Consider the following 26,152-nt stretch of genomic DNA (forward strand, 5'->3'; position numbering starts at 1 on the left):
TTTGCAGCCATGTTATCAGTTCCTCAAATCTGGCCAACAGATGTGGAGGCTGCATGGAGCCAAGCCAGCACAAACAAGCAGCAACCACTGCAGATGCCTGATGATCATGCAAAAAAACATTTTTGTCATTGCTGTTTAGTGGGTCAAAGGAAATTGGGGGATAGGACTCAAATGCAGATTTGATGCAGTTTAGTGATTTTATTAACAAAAAGAGGTGCAAAGGCTTATGGGAAGGTGAGGCTGGCAAGGGTCAAAACCAGACAGCAGGACAACCACTGCTGGACTGGTAATCTGGTTATCATTTTTGCAGATGACAGGCCAATATAAAGCCCAATGACACTCGGCCGGACCAATCACATCTCTTAGTGCCGGCCCTCCCCCTCTGTCCTCTCTCTTTCTTGCCTCAGAGCCAAACATCTGTGGAAGGAAGTTGTCTTGGTCAATTGTCAAGATGGATAAGCAAAAAAGAAAGAAGGGGAGTGTGGAGAAGTAGCCAAAAAAAGTAAAACGAAGAAGAATCTAGATGAGGATGCTGCCAAATTGTGAGTACTGACTCACCCTTGTACAGCAACAGGTGGAAGATGTGGCTAAGCAGAGGACAGATATGTTTTAAGAGGAGACACGCCACTTTAAGAATCCTCAATACAACTCTATAGGGAAACCCCGTAACGCCAAAGATGCTGGTAATGCTGTACCTCCTTCCTAGAAAGCCAATTGTCTGCAGAGGCAGGCATCAGTTTCTCTTTGTAACTCAGCAAGAACAACTTGGACGAGTTGGGCTTGTGGTGAGAGGCTTAACCTGTCATGCTCACATTTACAGCAAACACACCGTTCATTCTTTACACTTTTGCTCTTGTGCCTTTGGTGTTGGAAAGGCTAAAGACACCACCCACCAAGCTCTTTATATTGGTCTTGCTACAGACCAATACACACCGCTTCAACAAGTGAAAGAATACCTAGCTTGACACGCGTACATTGCCCAGTTACGGTTGCTACGCCCTGATTGGACTGATAAAATAAGGTAGTTTATCAGATTATCTAGGTGTGTTAAAGATGAGTCTTTACAAAATTTAATTTGTTTTTTATTGTTTTAATGATCTACTAATACCACTGACATGGGTGACACTTTACATATTAAATAGTGCATTTTCTATGATCGCATGGCAATTAGTCAACACCGAGAACACATCCAGTGCTAATCATAAGTACTGTTTAAGAAAAAGTAGTAAAATAAGTCAAATAAGGCTGTAAAAATGAACAATCAAGTTATGACACTTAACTATAATCAGAATTCTTAGAAAATCATTTGCTTCAAAGGCACTATATCCATCTCTGATGTGTGTTAACTTGTACTCAACCACTGAAATGACTGTCTCTATTATTGGCACACTCGAGCAAAAGCTGCCAGTAATAGTGATAACCATCGTTCCCATGTTACTCTATGGTAAAAAAAAAAAAAAAAATTCTGAATAGCTCCTTTTCAGTGGACCACTATAGACTGTACAAAATATTGGGACCATATTCCATCTTAGACCACCAACAAAACTTACAGACCTTAAAAAAAAAAAAGGCATGAAGTTTTTTCTGAGTTTGTGAATCTCTTTTTCAAGACCAAAGATGTACCAGTAGTTCTGAAGATACTGCATATATACACACACTTTATATTAAGAACAGCATCATTAAAACTTGGGGTTTCAAATAATCATATTTTGATATTAAAATGCCTTTTTTTGTAGTATCATTTGATGACTTTCCTGTGTGCAATCTTAGAAATACGTAGAAAGACATTCTGAATCTACATGTGTTATATTGTAACTCTAGCTTTTAGCTAATTGACAATCTGTAATTCCAAGAATCAGGTCTTTTTCTACAGTGAGGAAACTAAATAACAAACATCTCCCATTTACAGTAACAGATAAACATTAAAATGGAAGAAAAATTAAGAACCTCCATGAAGCCTAGGCAGGTAGTTAAACTTTCTGAATAAAGTGGATTTTTATGGCAACATTCAAAACAGTTACGTGTAGCAGAACAGTGTATATCATTGAGCATCACTGGCTGTTGTGCAGAGCAGCTTCTATGACTAATTCTTACTGTACGTGCATCAGTATGAGAAACGAGTGGTTACACAGTATTTGTCAGTGTGCATACATTACACGTTGCACAACGTTAAGACAAACCAACACTTTAATGGACAGTTGCGTACGTGGATGGGAAAAAAGCAAGGTAAAAGTGCATTAACACGCACATTAATACCCATAACATGCAAGAGCATGCGCCCACACACACACACACACACACACACACACACACACACTCACGCGCAGACACCCCCCCCACACACACCAAGTCACACCCTGAATAAAGTTATTAAAGACCTTGGAGTCACAGCACAAAGATAGCACTTTTTTTACAAGGCATTAAAACAACCTTATCAGACACAAAGCAATGGGGTTATTACTAATAAGCACCTAAGAGATATGGTGAAAATGAAAGATATTATAACCAGCGCTAGATCACATCCAGATTAGTTTAGTATAAATAGTTTAGATGTTCTGGCCTGGAGACAGAAGTATCACATTTGTAAAAATTTTCAGCATTCAGCACTTCAGCATTTATTACCAATAACCTGGGCTTTATATTGAGCAGATAATTTAACAATTATGACTCTGGCCTTACAGTCTGAGAGTCATGTTAAAATTGATCTTTGAGGTCATCTTTAATACGTTAAACTACAATACACACTAAGTTGGTCAAGTAAAATCTATGAAGGATGCCAGTGATGGCGACATGTAACATAGCTGTGGGAACAAGAGGCCAGCCAAATTAACGGATAACTGGATTAATTTCTCCATTTAAGCTTCAAAAGACATTTCTTTCCAACAGCAGTACTATCAGTCTGAATTACAACACTGCTTTCTTAAGTTTTGTTAATCAGTTAATACCACTTTTTAAGTTATCCACTGACTATGGATGGGTGCAATCTAAAAAAATACTAAAATTTCTTTAAAAGGAGCATAATAAAGTATATTCCACATGTTTGGACCAGTGGAATTTAAGATATAATCCAGATGAATTTTTTTCAACAAAACTATCCAAATTGATAATTACATTTCTAAGCAAAAGATGCACGTAAATCTTTGGAAGACTAAATAGCTGTCGATTTGAGTATTACACTAAAAATAGTGTTTTTCTTCTTGCATTTGGAGTGGTTGCAGACACGCTTGATGATTTTGATGGGATTTTTATGAAAATATTAACCCCACAATCTGACTGTTGGACTTTTTCAAAACAGGACTTTTCCTCTGTGTGTGGCCAACATACTCTTACATTACAATACCATGGCTAATGCTCACTAGTACTTACGATCCATTTCCATTTTGGCACTGTTGCACTGACCCAGAGCTGGTGTTAGCTCAAGTGAATAAAGTTCTCAAGCTGTAATTCAAGCCTTCTTGTTTACATGGCTTTTTTGAATGCTAATTATGCTAAGTAAATTAGCTTGCTATAGCAAGCATTAGACGTTTAACCCGATACCCCCAATGACCCGGCTTTAAAAGGAAAGCTTTTCGGGCTTCGTTTTAAATTTAGATGAGAAGAATGATACCTCTCTCGGGCTAGTGGAGCTAAGTGCCTGCTGGCTGTAGCTTCATATTTATCACAGAAGTATTTCCCCCAAAATGTTAAACTATTTCTTTACAAGTCATTGGGATTGATCAGGGTAATTATCTGAAGTTCAGCATCCCCTGATATTTGGCATCATTTTTTGTAGTGCTACATCAAACACTACTGGCGATAAAAGTGGCACACTTAACTCTGAGGTTTTATATTTTTAGCCTGTCAAGAACAATGAGAGCAATGTAATGTGATCAGAAGATTTGTTGGTTCAAAAATGTTAAGTTAAGTAGCAGCAATACGGTCTCTAGGTGTCATTAACAGGGCTTTTTAGACGAATATTGTTTCCTAAAAAGAAATGTTGAAAGGTTATACCTGCGTCAACATATAAAACCACCTTTGACAAATAGAAGCCCTCTAGCAAGAGTACCCACTCCCAGTTCAGGAATGGTGAAACAAAAATGGTCTAATGGTAACAAAAATCCAGAACTAGATCATTAATTACAAAATCCTTAAAATCCATTTCACTTTGTGTGATGCCTTGCTAACAGACAGACAGTGATAAAATCTCATTTTAGTCACGTGGCCCTGTCCAAACAATGCAACATCCAGTGCTTTCAGCGTATGGCAATCACTAATCTGAATGGTACTGGATAAAAGGCCAAGTCTTGTTCTTTAGATTGATGTTTGAAAGTAATGACACTTAAAGTTCACTTTAGAGCCACATTAGGAAAAAAATAAATCCCAGCAGCTCACCATTTCAGAAACATTTGGAAAGTTGACGTTTGTCCACTTCACATACACAAGCACAGGACGAATGCTACAAGAACTGCAGACACACACACACAAACAAAATAAATTCTTGGCCCCAAAATCATGAACTAAAAGGTAATAAAAGGAAAAAGCAGAGGTGCGTTTTTTTCCAATGTGTGTTCATCACAAGTTCTGCATGTTTAGGTAAGGCAAAGTGGAATTACATGATTTTTTTTTTATTTTTTTAATGTGTTCCTTTTGTTGGCGGGGGTTACATCATGGCAAGCGAGTAACAAGAAGCACCTGCGCACATCTTGGTCCTTGTGGAAGACTTGTGATCCATCTTGACCAGTTCTGTATTTTCTGGGGCTGCTCAGGTTCACGCCACTTCAGGAGAAGAGTGGTCCATCAGTCAATGTCCTCATACACATTATCGTCAAAGGGCCGCGCCAAAGATGGCTGTATTCTGTGTCGGGAATACTTGAGCTGAAGAAGGTCTCCTACTTCACTGATGGCACTCAGCGCCTGTGGAGACATTTGTATAATAAAAAAGCTGTCACCATGAAGGGCAATATGTGGCTCGAGGAAATTTAAAACTGCACCGAGCAAGGTTTTTATGGAAAACAAACCTGTCTTGTAAGATTAAATCACAAGCTTTGGCTGAAACCGAAAACACCACTAACGTTTATGCTGCAGATGGACCCAGTCTTTCCAATTTTTCATTACTATGTGTGAGGTGAAGTCACCAGTGGGTTTGGGCACAGGAGGCGACGAGTTCATACAGATACGTCATCTAAAAAGCAGCAGTTGTTCATTCTTGAACACTCTTCACCCAAAGAGAAGATATTCAGTCTTAAAAGTGCTTAAAATGATTTCTGAGTAATGTAATAAAAAATCTCTAAATTTCAAGAAGTTATATGTTCAACAACAAAAATACAATTTAGGGATGACTATCCAGTCCTGGCTGGATTTTAATGGAAGTGCAGGTACAAAAAAAATGCAATTGGAGGTTTCAGGCAACTTGAAAATTTACTTTGAAGTGTCATGCAAATGTCTTTCTGAAATATGATAGACCGTTTTAATATAAAGCTACATTAAATTATATTTTGTCCACTTGGGGGCAGCGCAACAAGCTGTGAACACAACGTTTGGTGCGTTCGAGATGACTGCGGCGGACTTTCGCCGACTTGATAGTCTAATGTGAGCTGCAGGTAACTGCAGGGGCGGGGAATAAAAACGGCGCATCGGACACATTCTACCTGCGTGAGCTTACTGTGAGCTTAGAACAATGACCGATCTCACAGCATTTGCAAAAATCTTTCAAAAACAAAAATGCCGTTAGATCAGGCAAAAGGTGGTTCCAATTTTGGGCAGCCGGAGTCAGCGACTAAAGCCGCTTTTCTCCCGCGAGGTTTTAATGTCATGTGACATGGTGACGTTTTGCAGCACCAGCAAAAGTCAGACAAAATTTGTTCTTGTTTATAGTGTGTATATTGGTGTTCTCTATACTGTAGCCTGTGTCTGATTTTATTATTGTATCATTGTATCATTGTATGAGTAAGCACATCGTGGGCAATGTACAATCCTAAGTCAAATTCCTCGTCTGTGTACACATACCTGAAATAAACCGATTCTGAAATTTCTAACTAGCATGTCATGTTATGTGAAGTCCAGCATGCATCACGTTAAGTCAGCGCCGCGCCGCAAGAAGTCAAACGCACCTAATGAAAGTTGACATGGCGAACGTGTTACCAAAAACTTGCCTATTTAGGTGACCTGCAGAGGGACCAGAGAGGGATTTGGAGATGTGTTTCTGGCCACCTCACAAATGTTAGGGAGTTCGCTCCCCTCACAGCTAGTCGCTAACTGTGTCTGGTGCTAGGAAGGTAGCATGCAGTTGGTTTTTCAGAGCTTTCGTCTGAAAACAAGGTTAATGAGAGCAGCGAGACTGAACCAAAACAGTGAGGCTGTGGGCCGGAAAACTAAAACAACAGGCTGAGAAATGCTAATAATCTCCACAGCGCCAAGGGAAACTGCACAGTCAGGTGATCATTCTCTGTAGGTTTGCTACGGTTGAGGATAAAAACACTGACTGGTGCAGCTGTAACCTGCTGTGCCTTTTACATCAATTTGTGGACCTAATAACTAGTGAATCTCTTTCCACTGACTTTGCTTGCGTGTATGCCAGTCCTACTGTTTCCACAGGATACCCAAAAAGTCTTTTTGGTCTGTTTTCACTTCTTGAAAATGTCAGTGTAGATTAATGTGATTTAACATTGGCTTAAGGCTTCAGGGTTAGGGAATCAATGTGGTCAGTGAAGTTCTCTGGAGGGGCAATAATACAAGAATTTAGGTTTGTGTGTGTGTGTACGTGTGTGGGTGTGTTTGAATGAGAAGGCAAAACTGCGAAAGCTCACCAGTAGATAAAAGAGACACGCAAATCGACACGACACATCAAAGCACGAGAGGAAGATACAGAGAGGAAGGCTAACAAAAAGAGATTTTAGCATCATGACAGATAAAAGCACTACAATACTCCCACTCCCTGTCTCTTCGCTTTATTTTATTTAATTTTTTTGAAGGCCAAGAAGGAGAACAAGACTGGATAATAGGCCCCCGATACAGCAGCGCTTGCTGGAGACGCAGTATGCATCAGGGCCAGCTTGAGCCATGAGAAACACCCAATTAAGAGAAGCTTCACCCAACGTGTCAAATGATCTATGTTCAGGGTTAAATGAGAGAAAGACTGAGGTTTCAGACGGTGACAGGCAGGTCTGCAGCAAGCTCAGTATAGTAGAAGGAGAGCCCTCGTTGAGAGGAGTGGGCGGCTTTTTGACGCGTTGCCAATTGAAATCAAAGCTGAACAGTCTGCACTTACGCAGAGCAACACAATGAGCAAAGAGAACGGTTTGAATGGAGGTCTGAACTCTAAATTCACTGGGAATATGCTGTGAAGACACTGTACGTTAACCTGCAGAGTGATCCGGCTAACGTTTTCCCCGATACCCTCCCTGCTAATCCCAGAGTGACAGACTCTTCTGTTTTAGTGGCCTCTGTCGTAGCCAGACACACGGCTGGGAGGGATTCAATGCTCCTAAAGTGACTCAAAGACATCTACAGAAGCAGGGGGTCACAAGTTTAAATTACACTGTTTTTCCACCCATTGGACTGCTCTTCATTCCTTTAATGTCATTATGATCTCTTTGCTTAGGCTTAGTTGCACGAAATCTGAAGGTCATTACACTAACTTGGGAACAGGAGGGCCCACATTTTAAAGAGTGTAACAAAAGATCTGCTGCAACTGCACCAGCCAGTTTCACTGAGATAAGCCTGCCAACAATGAGACGTAGGCATTAACACCGTTCTCCTCCTTCTGGACTCAACATCAATTATCCAGCAAACTAGCTGAAGGCTTGACAAAAGCTTGATTTGTTTCTTGTAATTAGTCATAGCCCACTGGAAGTATATTTGGCAAAAGCACCAGTGAGCTTAGTTCTTTAAGGCTTGGGACTGACAATTCTGACTAACTCTAACAACCCAAAGTGTTTCTCACTGAACAATTACAGCTTCAGCCCGACCTCCTGTGTAGGCAGAGCACAGCGAGATCTGGCTACGCACGACTAGTCAACATCAATACACTTGCAACTACAGGTGTTGCGGTCTAAAAATACTTCTTATGAAAATGAAGCGGGTGTAGGAGCTGGAGAATAGTTTCACCAGTGTGAGTTAACTGCCGGGTTTGAGGCGTCCCTCAGTGGTCCCTATAAGCATTTTTAGTGGCCATGATTTAACAGGTTTTAATAATGCAGACCATAAAATCTTTTTCTAATCCTGTCTAAAGAAAACCACGTTTTTCAATTGTCCAGTTGAGGTGGAATTTACGGTAGATAGATAGTTAGGAAATAAAAAGTTCTCAAATGAAGATCTCGTCGTTTGCCCCAGGAGATCTCCTCTGTCTAAAAGACGCTGAGCGGCGAAGGCAGTTAGTTACCCTGTCGAGCATGTGTTTTGTGTGGGCGGCCGAGATGCAGAAGCGTGCCCGGGACTCGATGATGGGTGTAGCGGGGAAGCCCACGACCACCACCCCGATGTTTCTCTTCAACATCTCCCTGCCAAACGCTCTGGGGGGATAAACACAAAGACAAAACCGGAATGACTCAAAGACACAACGTGGGTTCTATAAAGACAATGACACAACTGGTCAGCTCAACGGAGACCTGAAAAGAAAAGTGTTGCACTGCTGATAGGTTGAGTATGTGTAGTCAGTAAAAAAAACAACCAAAAAACAACTTTACTCAAGGGGCAACAAACGACATCTACTCAGAAAGAAATGGGGTTGAAAGCCCTGGAAAAAGCCAGTAAGTAGGCTTTAAGTTAAGATTTTAAATAAAAAAAGTCTGGGAAAATGATGAATAAAGTGTTTTGATCTGATTGTTATTTTTTAAATATATTTTTTTACTTTTATTAATTTTGAGCAAAATATATTAAACCGATAAAATTATACTTTTAAAAGATTAAAAATACTGTATTCAAAATATTGATTTAGACAAAGATAGTCATCTTACTAAAGTTTGAGACAAAAAGAAATGAACCCTGATATTGTCAGAATCATAAAGTATCAATATCTGATATCCAATCCAAATATTATCTACCACACTCTATTGATTTAAATACTTCTAAAGTCTACTAACAGCAGCCAGTCAAAGCTCGAGGCTCACCCTATTTTGGCAGGCATGTAGAGCATCATGGGTACGACAGGCGAGTCCTCGTTGCCGTAAATGATGAAGCCCATTTCTCGAAGCCTCTTGCGGAAATAGACTGTGTTTTCTGCCAGCTGCCGCACGCGCTCACGGCCTTGGAGTGATGAGAAGAGATTTTGAGAGTTGACAGCAAAATACGATGAAAGTAAACTACACTTCTACCAAATGTTTGCAAAGGACATGTTTTTAATAATTATCTAGTTTATTTAGTGTGCTGACCGCTATTTACTACGCTAGACTAGAACATGTTACACATAATCTCAGTTAATTTATTTAAGTAAAACTGCAAATAATGTTGAACATTCAGCGGCATACATTTGATCACAAGCTGATGTGCAGTTAATGTACAGTTAGTGGATATTTATACAGCTGTACTGAATGTCCATCATTTCTATTCAGTACAATTTACTACTGAAAGTTAAAAAAAACAAAACAAAGAACTGTGCTGGATTAAAATAAAATGTACATGAAGCGTCAGAGTTAAACACAGACTATTCTCTTTTCCAAACATGTTTCCTTTTTCCCCCGTTACCACATTTGATCTTTTTGGTTGGAAAAGAAAAGAAAGATTATTCAGAGCAAGGTTGATGATGCTTTGAAAAGATGAAAAAAGAAGGTTGACAAGCAGCTGAAAACAATCACATTAATGAGACGAGTGTGAAAAAATATCTGAGGGTTACAGCATGCAGGCACCATGGGGAGATCAAGTTTTTAGTTTCTCTGTAATGTTTTTCTCCCACAGGATATTCTCTGGGTTCTTTGAAAAGCTAACTTTGCATCCAACACAAGACTGCGAACTCTTTCATTTGCCCACACATTTGGTTCACAACTAGTCACAAAACACTGACCATACAAATGAGTAACCTTTGTAACATAAGTTATCTTAAAAAGGAGCTGTATGTGGCATTCTCTGCCACTAAATGTCACACACAACAAAATCACTCTGGTCTAACTGACTGTCCTCGCGTGTCTTCAGATGGTCATAGAGGTCTATCCTCGAGCCAAATATTTTTGTGCAGTTTGGGCATGGGTGAATGATCCTAGAAGTGGTTGTGGTTGTCAGATTTAACTTTCCGGTCCTGGCTTTTCAAAAACAGTAATTTTACCTTGCAGTGGCTGATCACTGTAAAATACACTTTGTTCACACTGGACATAAAAAAAATAAAACTCACCAAAACTGTCTTTGTCACTGTTCCAACAACTCCGGTGTGGTCGACATAAACCCTTAATTCACTGAAATATTCTTGCTCTATGCCTCAGCCAGCAATCCTTAGGGACAACTGTGCCTGTTAAAGTAACATTCGTCCACTAAAAGTGCAACATGACAACATTTAAGGACAACATTAGACAGGTGTTACACTAAGATGGCTTGTCTTTGTCACAAAAGTTCTGTGAACAAATTTTACCAGCCCTCTAATAAAGTACTGATTTACCAACAAATAACCTCAGTTTTCAGTTAAACTAGCATAAATCAAGTTTTTTACCAATATCTATTAGACTCACAACACTGTTTATCATGATAAGAAAATCAAAAGTCACATTAGTACACGCGCACCCAAAAACTCTGAACCAACTGAAAAAAAAAGTGTAAGAGAGATACCATTTAATGTATCTAAACTGGTGTAACTTATATGAGACTGCTGTGATCTCTTACAGTTCATTAGTTTGCACTGACACCTGGTGGCAACTAAAGACAATTACAGCACCTAAGGTTAGATTCTTTTTACAGTATCAGAGCAGAAAGAGGCTAAGCAAGTCTGATGGTTGTCTCTCTTAATTCATTTTAGATTCTTAGCTATTAAAGTATCTGATCTATGTTATTCATTGAGAGGCTTTGTTGGCGTCAGATGCTTCATTCATCTGAAGAGCAAAATGTCTGACCTTGTCATAAGCTCTGTCTTTTGACATGTCATAATAAACGTTGCGATGCTACTGTTTGAGCTGGCAAAAAGATGCCCTATCAATTTTCCCTGTACCTGTTACATTTATGGAGAGTAGACAATGAACAAACACTGTTACAAATGAGTACATTTGAATCACACACTTTATGAATCCCACTTCAGGATTAGGGTACAAATTAGCAAAGACAAAACATACCGACATGCTATGTATTCATTACATCTGAGAACCAGTCAGGGATAATTTAAAGGTGCCCTGTGGAGTTTTCTTGTAAACAAACAAAAGTTCTGTTTAATTTAAGTTTTACTGCCCAAAACGTGTTCATCCTTGAGGTGACAGATGTATCGAACATATTTCCTTCCTCATAAAACAGTTTGAAACCTGTATTGTTCACATCCATGTTTACATGCTAGCAGTCTTCTTCTTCCCTGCCTTTGTCGGCGCATTGCTTTCACCTGTAGATCAGTGGAATAGGGTGAGACTGATGGTAGGCATGTGTATTGCATGCGAGTCAGAAAAACTAATCGGGCATCCCCTCATTAAAAAACTGCTCCACAGGGACACCAGTGGCCTGTACTACGAAGGGAGTTTAAAATAAGATAAATCTACAAGTAAAAAACTTGAATATTCTCTGACATTATAAATCACACATTTATGAGAGAAACTTAACTTTGCAGGGGTGCAACATCACACACACACACACACACACACACGTCTGCTGTGTAGTATGCATGCACTGGAAAGTTCTATTAAACTTTGCAATTGGATTTAGCAGTGAGGAAATACTCGTGAGTTTAGCCCACAATCACTATCATGCACTTTAGAGACTTTGCCGTGGATTGGGGGTATTCAGAAGAAAACAGAGTGATTTTTGATTTTTTATGACATTGATTTCAGGAAATTTCAGATTTTTCTTCTTGTAAATTTCACACTTTCATCTAAGATTTTTTTTCCCTCGGTTATTAACCCCCACCCTGGCTCCGTATTTTTTGGACACGTAAAATAGTCAATCTAAATATGTGAAAACACAGGAGAATTCAAATATAGACTACAGATGGGCTACATCTAAGAAACTGTCCCGTTCATTAATTAAGATTTCCTGTCTAAAATCACAGAGGCTGCAGGGCTCGCTGTCTGAACGTAATGCTGTTGTGTTCTTGAACTTAATAGCAGCCGCAGTGGAACAAATCAGGAAGAAATCTAAACATGTTTTATGAAGCGGTGTGTATTAATATCCTAGTTCTCATCATTAAACACTGAGTAATCTGTACTCAGTTAACCATGTTTAGAGATGCAGCGCAAATTGCCATGGCAACAGACCTCGGTTAACACCTATCCTATCCACCTTTCCTAGTACGGGTTAACCGGGAAGTTACACCCGACGTCACAACTCCTGAAGTTACCTGGATAAGCCAGTTACCCCGCTTCATAGTACAGGCCACAGGTCAAAAACTCCACATGGTACCTTTTAATATTGTTGTACCACTCACCGATCGTGGAGCCATCCTCTCCCATAATGCACTTCATAGAAGTGATGATTTGCTCCACCACAGGAGGAGACATGGAGGTGGCGTAGACCGCACTGTGGGAATGGGAGCGCAGGTACTCAATAAGCTCCTAAACCCAGCAGATACACAGAAGGTGTAAGTAGATATGCATGAAAAGCTTTAATTTCTCTACAGTCCCTACAACCATTGAGTGTTTGGGACTTTACTTTAGATTTACTGTGAGAATAAAACCATGCCCATTACTTACTACATTTACATAATTATTAAAATTTTACAGTTTTGCACATATTGTAAAAAATATAATAGGCTCTGACATCCAATGCAAAGTGCCTTTTATGAAGTTGAGAAAAAAAAACGTAGTAAAAACTAATTAAAACTACCATCCATCAATTACTGTTTAGTTACAATGTTTGAAAGACATGCAGGTTAACACTTCACTGTAAGGTAGACCCTGTGACTTGATGACACATCCCTAGACTACTGATTTTGGTGAATCTAGCATTTAGCTTTTATAAATTGAAGTCATCACATTGATGTCCTTCTATTGATAGTTCTTCTATGCTGCAGCTGGTATGAATTAGGTGTACATCTTTCTTTATACCTCAGCCTTCCAAAACAAACAAAACGGCAATAAAATAAATCCAGTGATATGGTAAAACAATCCTCCATCCTCACCCTTTTCCCTGCAATGTATCCCCCTGCAGCGCCAAAGCTCTTGGTAAAAGTGCCCATCATGACATCCACATCACAGGGGTCGAGGCCAAAGTAATCGACCACACCTCTCCCTCTCGGCCCCAGGGCCCCTATGCTGTGGGCCTCGTCTAGGTAAAGGTAGGCCCGGTAGCGCTTCTTCAGGGCAATCACTTCCGGCAGACGCACTGTACTGCCCTCCATGCTGCAGGGAGGAAAAGGCAATGTAGGAGGTGTTATAGCCAGTTTCAAGCAAAATGTCCTGATGCGTTCAGTGTTCCCCACTCAGGTTTAAAAACTGCTGGGACCTGTCAACTACTGAACAGACTTTATCTGAATAACAGTGGACATCTCAAATATGTTAACAAATATGGGTACGGTAACTAATTTAAGAATATACCAGAGCACCAAACAAAAGCACATGGTTTGCTTATATCTTGAAGCTGCAGATTACTGTATAGTGCAGCTTCACCCTCTGGCAGCATCAGGTAACCCATCAAAGTTGCTCACTGTGTGTTCAACCAATAAGAGCTAAAGAGGGTTGATACTGCTGAACCCAATGAAACCATATGAACCATCGATAAGTACTTTTTCTGGGAGCCTGGTTTTTGCATGCATTTGTGTAAGACTTCAACTGACTTGCATTGCTTTGCCTGATTATTAAAGGGGTGGTATTATGCTAATTTTCAGGTTCAAAATCTTATTTTGCTGCAGCTCCTCTTTTCACCTTGTGTTGAAGGCTTCGTTTTAGCTATGGAGTGATACATCTTGTCCCTAAATTACTATTAATAATAATAATAATAATTATTATTATTATTTCAGCTATAGGCTACATGTTGCCGACCAGCTTGGCAACATGGACTGGAGCCAGAGTTTCAGAGTGGCGAGTTATTAATCTGTAGCAAATGTATCTTTCATCCATAAAGTTATAACTGAGCTCTGTCTCTACACCACAGTAACAACTTTATGTCCATTAACTGCCTGGAGGGTAGCTAGTGTTTGGAAGGGAGAGGAGGGGTGTGCTGCATCTCAGTGTTTTTGAGGGCGTGACGGAGTAGCTGCTTGGCAAGTGTTATATGGGGCGCATTTCAGCTTTCTTCCCTGTGTCGTCACAAGGATGAAAGGGAAGCAACTGGACTACAAACGAGCAGTTTTCAGGTAGTTCAGAGCAGAGTTCTCTGTGGGAGATGGGAACTCCCTTTGGTCTTTTTCACTTTGCAAACCTATTACATGCACAAAAAGGGTATATAACTCAAAGCATAATACCACCTCTTTAAGCTAATACAGAGAACTAGCTTTAAAAAAAGTTAATAATTAGATTGAATTTCAGTGTTTTGCTCGGTATAGAACTTACAGCCAAAATCAGTTGACTAATGTGCAAAATAAAACTATTGTTTGTGCAATTAAGTTAGGCAGTGTTCTTGTTAAAACTAGGAAGGAAATCATGGGGAGTTTAAAATGGGAAACTCACATTGTTCCCCTGTTTTTGGCCAATAACAATTTTAACATGGTTATCTGTAAAACATTGTTGTCTCTGCCCTTGAACTCATTCTCTGATAGCACTGATAACACTTATTTTGATGTGCTCTCCACCAACACATCAAGTTACCATTTGAATAACCGCAAAACACAAAGCTGAGAAAAAAAATATAAAGAATAAAGAGATACAGTACAACAAAATTTAAAATGCCTTATAGTGTAATAAAAGGTTTTACTTAAAAAGTCTATCTTACAAAGAAAATGAATAAGCTACCTATAAATGCCCTCTACCACTATGAGGATCTTCTTCCATGGTCTGTGAGTCCTGGGCTGCCCATGAACTATGGCTTCTCTCAGCAGTTTCTCAAGGTTCTGCATGTCTGACAAGAAAAACAGTGTGAGAGTGTTACATTCAAAATGAAAGTTGTGGTGGCAAAATAGCAGTTGCAGAAAACCACTTGTTGGAAATTCACACTCACCTACACAGTTTCAATATACCCCCAAACAAAGTTTGAACAAACCCCTCAATACTGAGTAGCAGATTCTTCAATAAAGTTGCTCTTGTTCTTAGCACATTAGTTGTATTTCAACTGTTCAGGGACCTTGTATTTTAGTAAGAAAAAAAAATTAACCAATCACTCCCCCCCCACCCCACACTTGTGAAATGAACTTGTGTATTTTGTTTGTTTGTGGCTATAGCTGACAGGGTAACAAGTTAGTATACAGACATAGCAGTAGAAACAGACAAGCAACTGGTTCTAAGCAAGCTGAGGAGTTTGGGGTAGTTAGCTTGTAGCTAACTAGATGTGAAAGGTTGGTTGTAATTATTAGATGCTAATTACACAGAAAAAAGTAACGGCATCCGAATAATTATATTACAGAAGCTGACTCAGCTTGATTATTCACTAAATTATAATATCAACTAATCCAACAAGATTCTCTGATAAAAATGCTTTTATGTAGGTGTAGCTGCAGAGCCACGCTGCGGCTAGTTAGCCCAACAGTTATAAAAATAAGTCGCTAGTAATGTTTAACAACTAATCACACACACAAATTATAAGTTATAATTCATGTCAATTTAATTTAAATAATTGTTTGGTGCGAATATAATGACGTTTGTGTTACAGAAAGAATATAGAGCTCAATGACAATTTGACTTATATCAGGAAAAGCACAGGTGTCACTAACAGTGTTTGCCAGTAATGAGTTACTGTAATATTATTACTTTTTCCAGTAACTATTTGTATAAGGGATTAATATTTCAAAAACAGTAATAATATTAAAGTTACTAATCCAAGTACCACTGCGTTACTGAATGCATCATCCTTGATATCAAAAGCTAAAGGAAGAATGGAAAGGGAGAGGTGTTCTTTCAACAGCTGTAAGTTGTGCCACTATTGTGTCACAGTCTAATATGCAAAGAACTTTGTGGTCCTTTGCAGCCAGCAAAAAGCTTTCAACTGCGAACCATTCTACATCTGATTTATTGAAGCATCTGCTAAAGCAGCACAGCGATGTGAAACTTGTAGAAAGACACTCCGGCCGCTACAGCCAGTGATGCATAATATTATTAATTTTTTAAGGAGTAATAAGTAACTTTTAAGCTATTATAATTTCAGAGTAACTTGCCCAACACTTGTTACTAGTAACATTAACAAAACGTTATTCATGACAGTGTGACAAGTGAGCCCGCGTAAACAATTTAAGCCATAATTCATTTTATTTTTCTAAAAAGAAACAACTATCTGCTTCAAAATACTCAAAGTACAGTACAAGACTTACACCGAGAGATAGAAGGCAGAGCTAACTCCCCAATAGCGTATGTATGCATTGTAATGTATGTCTTCCTTCCATGCAGCATATGGAAGGATACGTGTAAACACATTATTGCTGTAGTACAGCAATAATACAGAATGGGACTATAAAAGTAATAAAAGCTAGAGACTTAGAGAGAAAGATATGGGCAAACACTTAAACTGGGGTGACAAACAGGAATAGACACAAGGATGCAGGAAAGAAAAATAGAACGGACCTATAAATGCAGATGCAATGCAGGAGACATACAGGAGAACCCATTTGTGATCACAGACTCACTGTTGTGTTTGAAGACTCTGATGGTGGACCCGGAGAGTCTGGCTCCCAAGACCAGAGAGGCATGGTTCAGTTCATCACTCAGAATCAGACAGCCCTGCAGGACACCAGACCAACTTTAATATGCAAGATTCATACATCTGATTTTTGCTGGTTGGTGGGCCTGGTGACTGGGTGGTGTATCATTTGATGTTTCTATGTGATTATCTGTGCTGAGACAATAACACTGTGAAAGCTGCTTTATGTGGCGAAATGTAATTAAGTACATTCAATCAAGTATTGTACTTAAGTGAAAAAAATCAAGGTATTTGTACTTCAAGTATTTCCATTTTGCGCAACAATATACTTCTACTCCACTACATCTCAGCGGCAAACATTGTTCTTTTTACGCCACTACATATGTCTGACAGCTTTAGTTACTAGTTACTTTTCAGATTACACTTTTTCACACCCTTCTGTATCTCCAAATTTGGTGATTTTGAATTTCACTTTTTTCTGATGAACTTAAGGATTCGTTGTTGAGAAAATTATCCTACTTCTCAAATACATGAGTGTATACACTAATACAAACAAGAGTGAGTGACAGTGAGACAGAATACAGACGGAGAGAGGGGACATTGAGGAAGGCAAGTGCTATGACAACATAAAGGAAACAAATAGCAAGCCAAAGAGGGGAGATAGAAAACAGAGGGAAAAGTGTGCAGCAAGAATAAATCATAGCTCCTGCAAGTAAACATCTATCACCTGAGGTCTTACCTTGCCTACCAGTGCTGGTATGTTCATGGAGTTGGTTGCAAAACCCATCCCGAATGCCATGGCTGACTCCACACCCAGGAACTTAGCCACCAGTTTCTCCATCTCCTCATGTCTGTCCAGGTTACCTAAGATGCAGACACATAGCAGATCACCATAAACAGACGCCAATCAGAACCTTAAAGATTTATGCAAATAGAGATCTCTTGGTAAAAGTTAAAGGAGCAGGTCGACTTAAGGAAATATGCTCATTTGCTTTCTTGCTGAGAATTCTGAGAGGACTGTCCATTCAAAATTAAGCTACAGGAGATGGTTAGCTTAGCTTAGCAAAAAGACTAGAAGCAGAGGGAAACAGCTAGCCTGGCTCTGCCAAAGTTCAAAAACGCCAACAAACACTTGCAAAGCTCACCAATTAACATATTGTATCTCGTTTGTACAAAAACTGTATGTAAAAACGACAAGTTGTGGTTTTAAAAAGGGTAGGTGCTAAACTATTTCTTTGGCGGGTGCAGTGACATCCTGAAGTTTTCTTGTCGCTTTAAGGTTGGCAGGGCCAGTTTTGTTTTTACACTTCAGTTTTTGTATGGATTAAACAAACAGTATGTGTTAAATAGTGATCTAACCAGTGCTAATAGGCAGATGTCTTTTTACAGACAAAGCCAAGCTGCCTGGTTCCTCCTGCTTATGCTAAGCTAAGCAGCTGCATTTTAATATTTAGCATACAGACATGTGTGTGGTATCGATCCTCTCCTTTAGCACTTCTCATCTAACAAGTTCCCAAAGTGTTGAACTATTCCTTTAAGTTACTGCTTCTGTAGCTAAATAATGACAGACACCTGTAATCTTTCAAAGCACCTAAATCATCAAAACATCCGTGAGCTAGACAATCAGGGAGTCAAGGTGTCTCTCAGTCTAGATTATAGATGTCTTCTACTGTACTGTATCCTATTGTATATGCATCTATGTATTAGATTTACAACTCGCATCTCTTATGGAGCCAACACTACAGCACTGTGAATTCATCCCTGCAAATTCCTACTGTTAAGTTCCAGTGATAGCAAATATATCGGGTGTGTCTGTATTTTGGCCTGTGTTTGTACCAATCTCCTGTCTGGTGCTTGCAACGCCGACGCCATACTTCATGGTGACCTCGGCTGCCGAGTCAGCACATGGACCTGTGTTCTCAGCGAAGCCAAGGTAATTATAGGAACCCAAGTTAATCACATCCTGCACTACCCGGCCTGTGTACCTGCAAGGAAGAGAGAAGAAGACAATCAGACAGAAGAAACAATCAATGAGAGGAAGCTAACATTTTTTACAAGCTTACTGGTACGGTTCGATTGAAGTGGAGTGGACTGAAAGGCTGGAGAGCAAGAAATACTTTTGTTTTTTATCTTTCCAATCTCGAGTGGTATCTGCCACATGGAGTGGACCTCCCAGTCTCTCACTGGTACCCAATGTTCTTTCTTTTTGCCCTCTGCTCTCTTTGTTGCAGTGTGGGATGTGTGACTTCACACACCTCACTGCCCCCTTCGCTGAACACCTCCACTGCAGCTGTCCTCCCAAACACCAGCGAGGAGTCAAGATGACAAATGCTATGTATCACAATTAGGCTACATTTGTATCGCATTTGCTACATTTGCAGTTAGAATCTACACTGATGAGATCTGGTTCCCTGTGATTTTTGCTGTTAGACAATATGTGACTTGCATTTGTTACACCCTGGAAAAAAACAACAAATCGGTGTCACCAGTTGTTTAAAAGCAGACTATCAAGCTTTTGTTGTCAGTCAATTCTGTATTCATTGCAGTGCATGTATTGACTCCTTGCATTGAGACTCCAGTGACTCTGTCGTTCTTTGGTAAAGATTTTCCTAACAGTTTTGCATTTCTTACACCATAAGTTTGTTTCAGGCCGGGATTATCTATGATTGACAAGTCGTTACCATGGCGACCTGTCAATCAGGCTAGAGCCGACTCGTACCCTCGGCACTGTGTAAATTTAATCAGCGCCGTTGAAAAAGCTTATTAGGAGTTGGCTGTTCACTTTCTCTGGTGAGTACATTTAGTTTTAAGACTGTTGTTCGCTAGACAAACTTCAGCCCTGTTAAAATGACAGTTAACGTGAGTTACAGTTGCACCTAGCTAAGCAAGTTAGCGCGCACACGGCCATTAGCTTCGCCAGTATCATCACTTCTGGGCACTTCCTGGTTGCAAAAAGTCGACATGGCGGCGCCTAATCGGCCAAACTCGAGGCTTCAAAATGGCAGTCCACAAACCAACGGGTGACGTCATGATGACTACGTCCATTTCTTATATACAGTCTATGGTCTGAACAAGCTGTAGATGCTCCTGTCACTTTAAGGCCCCCCACTCTGAAGCATGTTACCAGGCTGTTGTTGCTGGGCGGAACAGGCAGACTGAGCGTCACAGTGCCGTTAGTGTGGGAGTACATGAGTACATGACTATATATGGAACTCGGTATCACCGAGAACGGAGCCGTTGGTAGAAAAAGCAGAGCGTTCAGAAGAGGAGGAAACCTGAGGTTTTTGCTCACAGTGATTTCTTATAAATGCTTTAACCTCATTTTTTTTAAAAGTTTGGCCATGTTTAACATCAACATCCAACATTATAACATTGTAGATAAGTCATAACATGTAGAAAAGCATAATAGGTCTCCTTTAATAACTTTTGATCATTAGGGTCCATAGAGTCTATGTGCACAGTTCCGTGCAGATCAGACTCATCACCTACTAGGACTTCGAAAACTTACGTTTCGCACATTTTGCGAAAACATAGCAAAAAAAGGCACGGCCTATATCACAAGATGCAACTCAATTCAGGGAACACATCCATGTAAGGTGTTTGAAGGTTTCATGTGGGAGTTACTGGCCAAAATGCACATTCCTTTGATTATAGAGCCATCTGCAGGTGGACGTGTAATTTCTGGCATCTGCCTTGTGTGCACCGTTCTATACCACAAATGTCAATTTAACAGTAGTTTACAAAAATGATCTTTGCATATTTCATGAATTTTCAACAAGAGCACCACCTAGTGGTCAATTGGTGCCACATTAGTCGCAGAGCTCCACATTGGTCTGATTAACAAGAATCTTGGGCCACTGCTTGCTGAAAAATCATGGAATAAGCTAAAATTAGTATTAAGCAAGTATAAAATATTTTTTTCCAAAATACTGTTTTGAACTGAATGTGTTCCAATCTCTGTGCAGGGCCCCGTTTCTGAAAGCTTTCTGCAACAGGGCCCGGCTCTCCACCTGGGACTGCAGGTCCGACTTGCATCACCTTTGCGGGCCGCCAGGTACAACACGCACCTGGGGGCTTGGACCCCGTTAATACTGCTTGCAGGTCTACTTTAAATTTCTAAATGAGCACAGGTTTTTCCATGGACACACAGAGACCAAATTCCCTTCAGTGACTACTAATGACTGCAGGTAGAGCCAGTTTCGGCTTTTACACAACTTAACATGAAATTGTCAGTGGTCACCTCTGGCCAGCTAGCAGGTGCAGACTGATAACATTCCCCTGTCTTTTGTCTAAAGTGAAATGTGTCATGTGTCTTGGTGTTTGTAGGAGATCGACAGTGTTAGCACACTTAGTACTAATCCTCGCCTGGGGGCATTAACCATACAGCACACTTCCCTTTGCTAATGTCCCATCGAGGCCTCCTGCTCTGCCCCACGTGTCTGAATACCTTGAGGTTAATTCATAAAACACCAGGTTAACAGTCTTAAATAAACAGGTTTTTCTCACTCAAAAGTCCAGTTGTAGTCATGGGAGGCTCGTTCCATCAGGTCCATTTTGGCCCCCGGGACGCTGCATATGGGCCTGTTCCAGTTGTCTCTTATACGCATGTAGAGATTTCTGGTGTAAAAGTTCTCAAAATCCTGGTAGAGGGGCACAAAGTCCTACACATGGACGAATAAAGAGAACAAAATAAGAGGAGTAGAGAGGGGTTGCATTACCTGAGCATGTAGGAGCTATTTCAAATAACTACGAGCCATTCATACATTTGGAGAGCTTAGCTGGTAGGAATTCTGTAAAAATATAATCTTCAACATGTAAACATGAACCAGGGGGTTTGAATTCCTTGGTCTCTTGGAGGAAACATCCGTGAGATAGCCTTGGGGTGATTTATTGGCTTCCCTGCATCTATCCCACTGGCTTCCTTTCCACAACAAAACCAAATATTTAAAAACAATGGGCCTCCCTATCAAACGTTACATAACAGGTCAAAAACAATCTCAGTGGTCAAGGACATGTTCCAAATGTGCTGATAACTCCACCATTTGGTATGTGTTGACACACAAACCCCCCCCACTATCTTAGGAGCACATTGCACTGGCTTGTGAAGAAAAGCAATAAATATTTCAAATGTTATATTAGCCTCAGTGAGTTAGTTTGCGGTTGGTAAATGAGGCACACTAAATTCTTTCTGAACTTCTAAGCGTTTCTGCATATACACAAACACCTTTCTTGCAAATGTTTCCTGTTTGGGATATCATTATGGTTAATAAGGTCATGGCTTGCTAAATGTAAACTTCCTTTCTTCGTTTCTTTGAGGCAATGCTACTTGAAATGTTTGAAATACGAGAGCTTATAGCTTTGAGTGTTGGGAGACTCTGTGGAAATATCATTCTGGTTAAGAAAACATACAGATCTCTTTTTCCATTTTTTATCACTATTATTTCTACATGAATGAGGCAAACGTTCGCCTGCCTGTCAACATGTTATTAGAGCTCAGTCAAATCAGTTCCATTCAACACCTGGAACGCATATGGCCCTCTTTTCCTTGACAGCTATCTTGCTGACGGCACTGTCAGTTTGCAAACAAAAAAAATCCGAGCCTTACAGTCATTGTAGTACAGCCAAAATGTGCTGACTGCAGCATACTGCTGTTGTAAATCACAACAGCATGTTGCTCAACTGCCAGTTTACAAGAAAACAGGCGTGTGAAAAGAACACTGCCACGGTCATAGTCAGGTTTGTTAACTGACAAATCCAAACTTGTTCAAATGAGTGACCTCTTTTCCAGACTTGCCTCATGACTTGCATATACTCATTCCTGCGTTTTTTTGCGTATCTTTTTTCAGACCTAGGTGACGAATCCCACCACCACACTGCGCCAGTGGCTCCTCTCACCTTTTGCTCCTCCCTCTCCCTGGCGATGTGGTACCTCTCGATCTTCCAGTGACGGAGAAAGTCGCGGAGGTAGCCGAAGATGGTCAGGATGCCGTAGCCCATGTAGGTGAGCACTGCCACCAGCATGGGCGTCTCCTCGAAAGACTCGATGAAGGGCCTGCTGTACAGGCTGCCATGATGTGTTGCTGCATGGACCTGGGCAACATGGAAACCAGAAATTCTACTGTACTGAAACTGAATTGTGAAAGAAAAAAAACCCACACACTATGGTTGTTACCCAATAAAATATGGTAATTCAGAGAGGATAATTTAATCTTTTGTTTGGGGTGTTTAAGTCAGTACTGTAGATTTGTAATAGCCCTTAATGATATTTTTATATTATATATTTTTCCTTATGCAGATTGCACTGGTGTTATGGGATCTACAATCCACAGATATTTAAAAAAATAACAGTGTTTCTTAATTACTAATTCTTTATATCTGGGCTATTACAATATGCTGTTTACATGTTATGTAAACATAACTGACACGAAATGGTAAAAACTAATGTTCTGGCTGGAATATGCCAGTTTTAGATAATCTTGACATAATTTTTTAAGTCTCTGTTTCTAAAAAAAAAATTCTAATTAATTAATTGTTAATTAATTATTAGGAAAAAGACAATTAGTACTTGGAGCCTTAGCTTACATGATATATTCTGGCATCTATATTCTGTTTGCTGGTTATGTAAATAGGACAGTTTCATGTGGACGTAGCTAATATAGGCATAAATACAGAACCATTGTTAAACATAGCAGTGAACATTATCTCCGTGTATATAATCTAGCCTCTAAAAAAGAAAAACTTCTTTTACTACTCATACGGAAACACATTTTGCGCAACTAATACATTAGCTGGAATACAGTTTCACATTCTTTACAGAAATGTACAGTCTGACTTCCTCTAACTCCCTCTCTTTTTGTCCCAATGAGAAAAAAAAACAAACACAGTTTATGTTTTGGTAAAGGTAGCTGAGCTTTCTGTAACTCTCTTAAAGGTGACTTGTGTGCAGCCAAATAATAAGGAGGAGGAAGATAAGCACCAGTTCAGCTGGAAGGAAAGAAAACAGTGTGGGACAAAACGGCCAGGGAAGGAAGATTTGACTTCCAAATAAGGGATGCGCTGGTTGTGTTGATGTAAATCTGTGCACTTGGAGCAGAGTGATCTACTATTCAATAATAAACTTGGCATGTAAACAGTCTTTCGTGAAGACAATTCAACCTCACATATTTTCTCCATTGTGAAAAGTGGTTAGACAGAAACCCACAGTTTGCCTTTCCATCACGCTCGTCTCTGTGCTAATAGCTATTAGGCACCACATGTGACCGGTCATGCCTCTCTCTCTCTCTCTCAGATACCTTACAGAGCAGCAACGCTGACATCAGCTGAGGTTCAATCACCAGGCGCTCAGTTTTTCAGCAAACCCAACCCAGTTTATTGAAACATCAGCAGAGCGAACTGGCTGTTTCTACAGTAAGACAATGTCTGGTGATGAGAATTACCTGTCAGCGGTGTGTTTCTGCCCTCATTTACCTTCAGAGTCTCATACTGGAATTGATTTTGAAGAATTTGCTTTTGCCAGTGATTTCCCAACTGAGTAAGATGTCAGTTATTAGAATCATGTGATGTTCAACCAAATTGCTCTGAGAAAGTCACAAATCCAAGCAAAAGTCACAAATCCCACACACACACACAAACTCTGCAGTCAGGACAGAATTTTAAAAAATGTCATGCAATGCAGTTTGCTTTTCATTTTGATCAGCAGTGCAACATTCTGCCTCAAATCAATAAAAAAAAACTCTGTAGCCTATCACAACACACACAGGTGACCAGTTAATTGGGACAGCTACAAAAGGGTGCACTCATGGGACAGCACAGCAGGCATTAGGTGTCAATACACTGCGTTTACACAGCAAACTGTTAGGAGCAATAGCCTACTATTGGCAGCGTGTGGTTCCAAACAAATTCACAAACTGGGACTACAGCTAGATCTCTTCTTAAATTCGGCAAACATATTATGCACTAAACAGTATTTGTATTCAATGCAATGTCAACTTTCAGAGATGTCACGCCCGCCTTTTTTAAACAATCTCCTTATCTATACTATACGTTAGTCTGAACGACTGAGGGGAGCGCAGTATAAACCCATTCATAAAGTTGAGATGTTAATGAATTCATGTGCTGCTTGGTGCAAATATGATTGTGCCGAATTAAAGAAGGTCTCATAATGATTCAGAGAAAGCTTTTGAGTCATGTTTTGAGCGATTATATACCACTAAGAATGAGTGAAAACTCTTTATATTAGCATATCGTTTAAGGAGTTTGGCGTGATCGAGAGAATCGGGTCTCGATGACAACAAACTGTCAGCAGCAGGACTCGATTGATACATTAAAAGCGGTTATCGCATCATATCCTGATATTGCAGAAGTTAATGAAAATGACAATGACCACAGCATCGTCCGGGTGTTTCCGGGTCCACAGAGTAACGTTAGATGCTTCCCTAGCCTCTCCTCCCCGTCCCATCCCGGGCCTCACCTCCTCCTCTTCCTCCTCGGGGTGGCAGTGGTGCTTGGGCTGCCGCTCATGGCAGCGGTGGAGGCTCCTCGCCAAGCCGTTTCTCTCCGGTTTCAGTCCGTTCTTCGCCCGCTGACACACGTCCCCGTTGGCTGGCTTTGTCGCGGGGCTTTCAGTCATTGCTGGCCAACGATTGTGGAGCCGCGGCGGTAACTTGCATGTAGGAACACGGAGACTGCCTGCGGTGCAAGGTGGTGACAGTATCCGAGCTGGGAAACCCTCTCACACACACACACGCACACTTACTCACTCACTCACGCACGCACGCACGCACGCACGCACGCACACTCACGCACACACATACATACAACATCCAGACATAACACACACTCTTTGGAACCTGAAATTCCAGACGCTAAATACCGGAAATCAACGCCCATAAATTATACCGGTGCTTGCGCGAGGGGGCGGGGCAATGGGCTTCACATGTACAAAGGGGCGTGGCCTGTTGTACATGAACTTCAGCCACACATTGGAGGGAAAGATTCCATGGACTGTATAGGTAAATTCACAGTAAATTACGTACGTGGCACCAAGCGTTTCCTGAAAGCAAAAAAAAAAAAATCGAATAAAATGTGTGGCAGCTTCAAAAATTAAATTTAAAAAAGCTAAGATGCAAATAGGCCTACTGTAAATTAAATCAGAAACATCTGACTTTTAAAGATAATCGAATTTTGGGTATCACACACTGTTAACATGTCTTGAGTAATTCTCATTTTCTAAGAATAAAGTCCAAATTGGTACAGGCCTACTATCTCAGAAATGTTATATTCTTGTTAAAGTCCTTGGCTGTGTTTTTTGTGCTTAAAATCCAACTGACATTAAGTTGAA

General features: G+C 40.2%; 1 protein-coding gene across 1 annotated transcript; it reads right to left on the reverse strand.

The window, feature by feature from the left end:
- Positions 1 to 1,065: 1,065 nt before the first annotated feature.
- On the reverse strand, positions 1,066 to 25,441 carry LOC119910198 (serine palmitoyltransferase 2-like). The gene is made up of 12 exons (XM_038728658.1): positions 25,283 to 25,441; positions 22,708 to 22,902; positions 21,319 to 21,473; positions 18,649 to 18,797; positions 17,552 to 17,676; positions 16,799 to 16,892; positions 14,979 to 15,084; positions 13,211 to 13,430; positions 12,518 to 12,644; positions 9,087 to 9,222; positions 8,360 to 8,489; positions 1,066 to 4,893 (listed from the first exon to the last, which is right to left on the reverse strand). The coding sequence occupies exons 1-12, from the start codon at positions 25,439 to 25,441 to the stop codon at positions 4,777 to 4,779; spliced, it is 1,713 nt and encodes a 570-aa protein (XP_038584586.1). The 3' UTR covers positions 1,066 to 4,776.
- Between the last annotated feature and the right edge of the window lie 711 nt (positions 25,442 to 26,152).

Source organism: Micropterus salmoides, unplaced genomic scaffold (assembly GCF_014851395.1).
Source record: "Micropterus salmoides isolate LMB-PRFRI ecotype aquatic unplaced genomic scaffold, ASM1485139v1 Ms_hic_scaffold_19, whole genome shotgun sequence".
NCBI lineage: Eukaryota > Metazoa > Chordata > Actinopteri > Centrarchiformes > Centrarchidae > Micropterus > Micropterus salmoides.

Excerpts from the sequence above, each read along its gene's own strand:
- LOC119910198 (XM_038728658.1), bottom strand. The coding sequence starts at position 25,441 with ATGACTGAAAGCCCCGCGACAAAGCCAGCCAACGGGGACGTGTGTCAG. Across the intron at positions 21,474-22,707 it reads GGGAGAGGGAGGAGCAAAAG|GACTTTGTGCCCCTCTACCA; the intron begins GTGAGAGGAGCC and ends GTCCATGTGTAG. Across the intron at positions 4,894-8,359 it reads CAAAACACATGCTCGACAGG|GCGCTGAGTGCCATCAGTGA; the intron begins GTAACTAACTGC and ends ATGTCTCCACAG.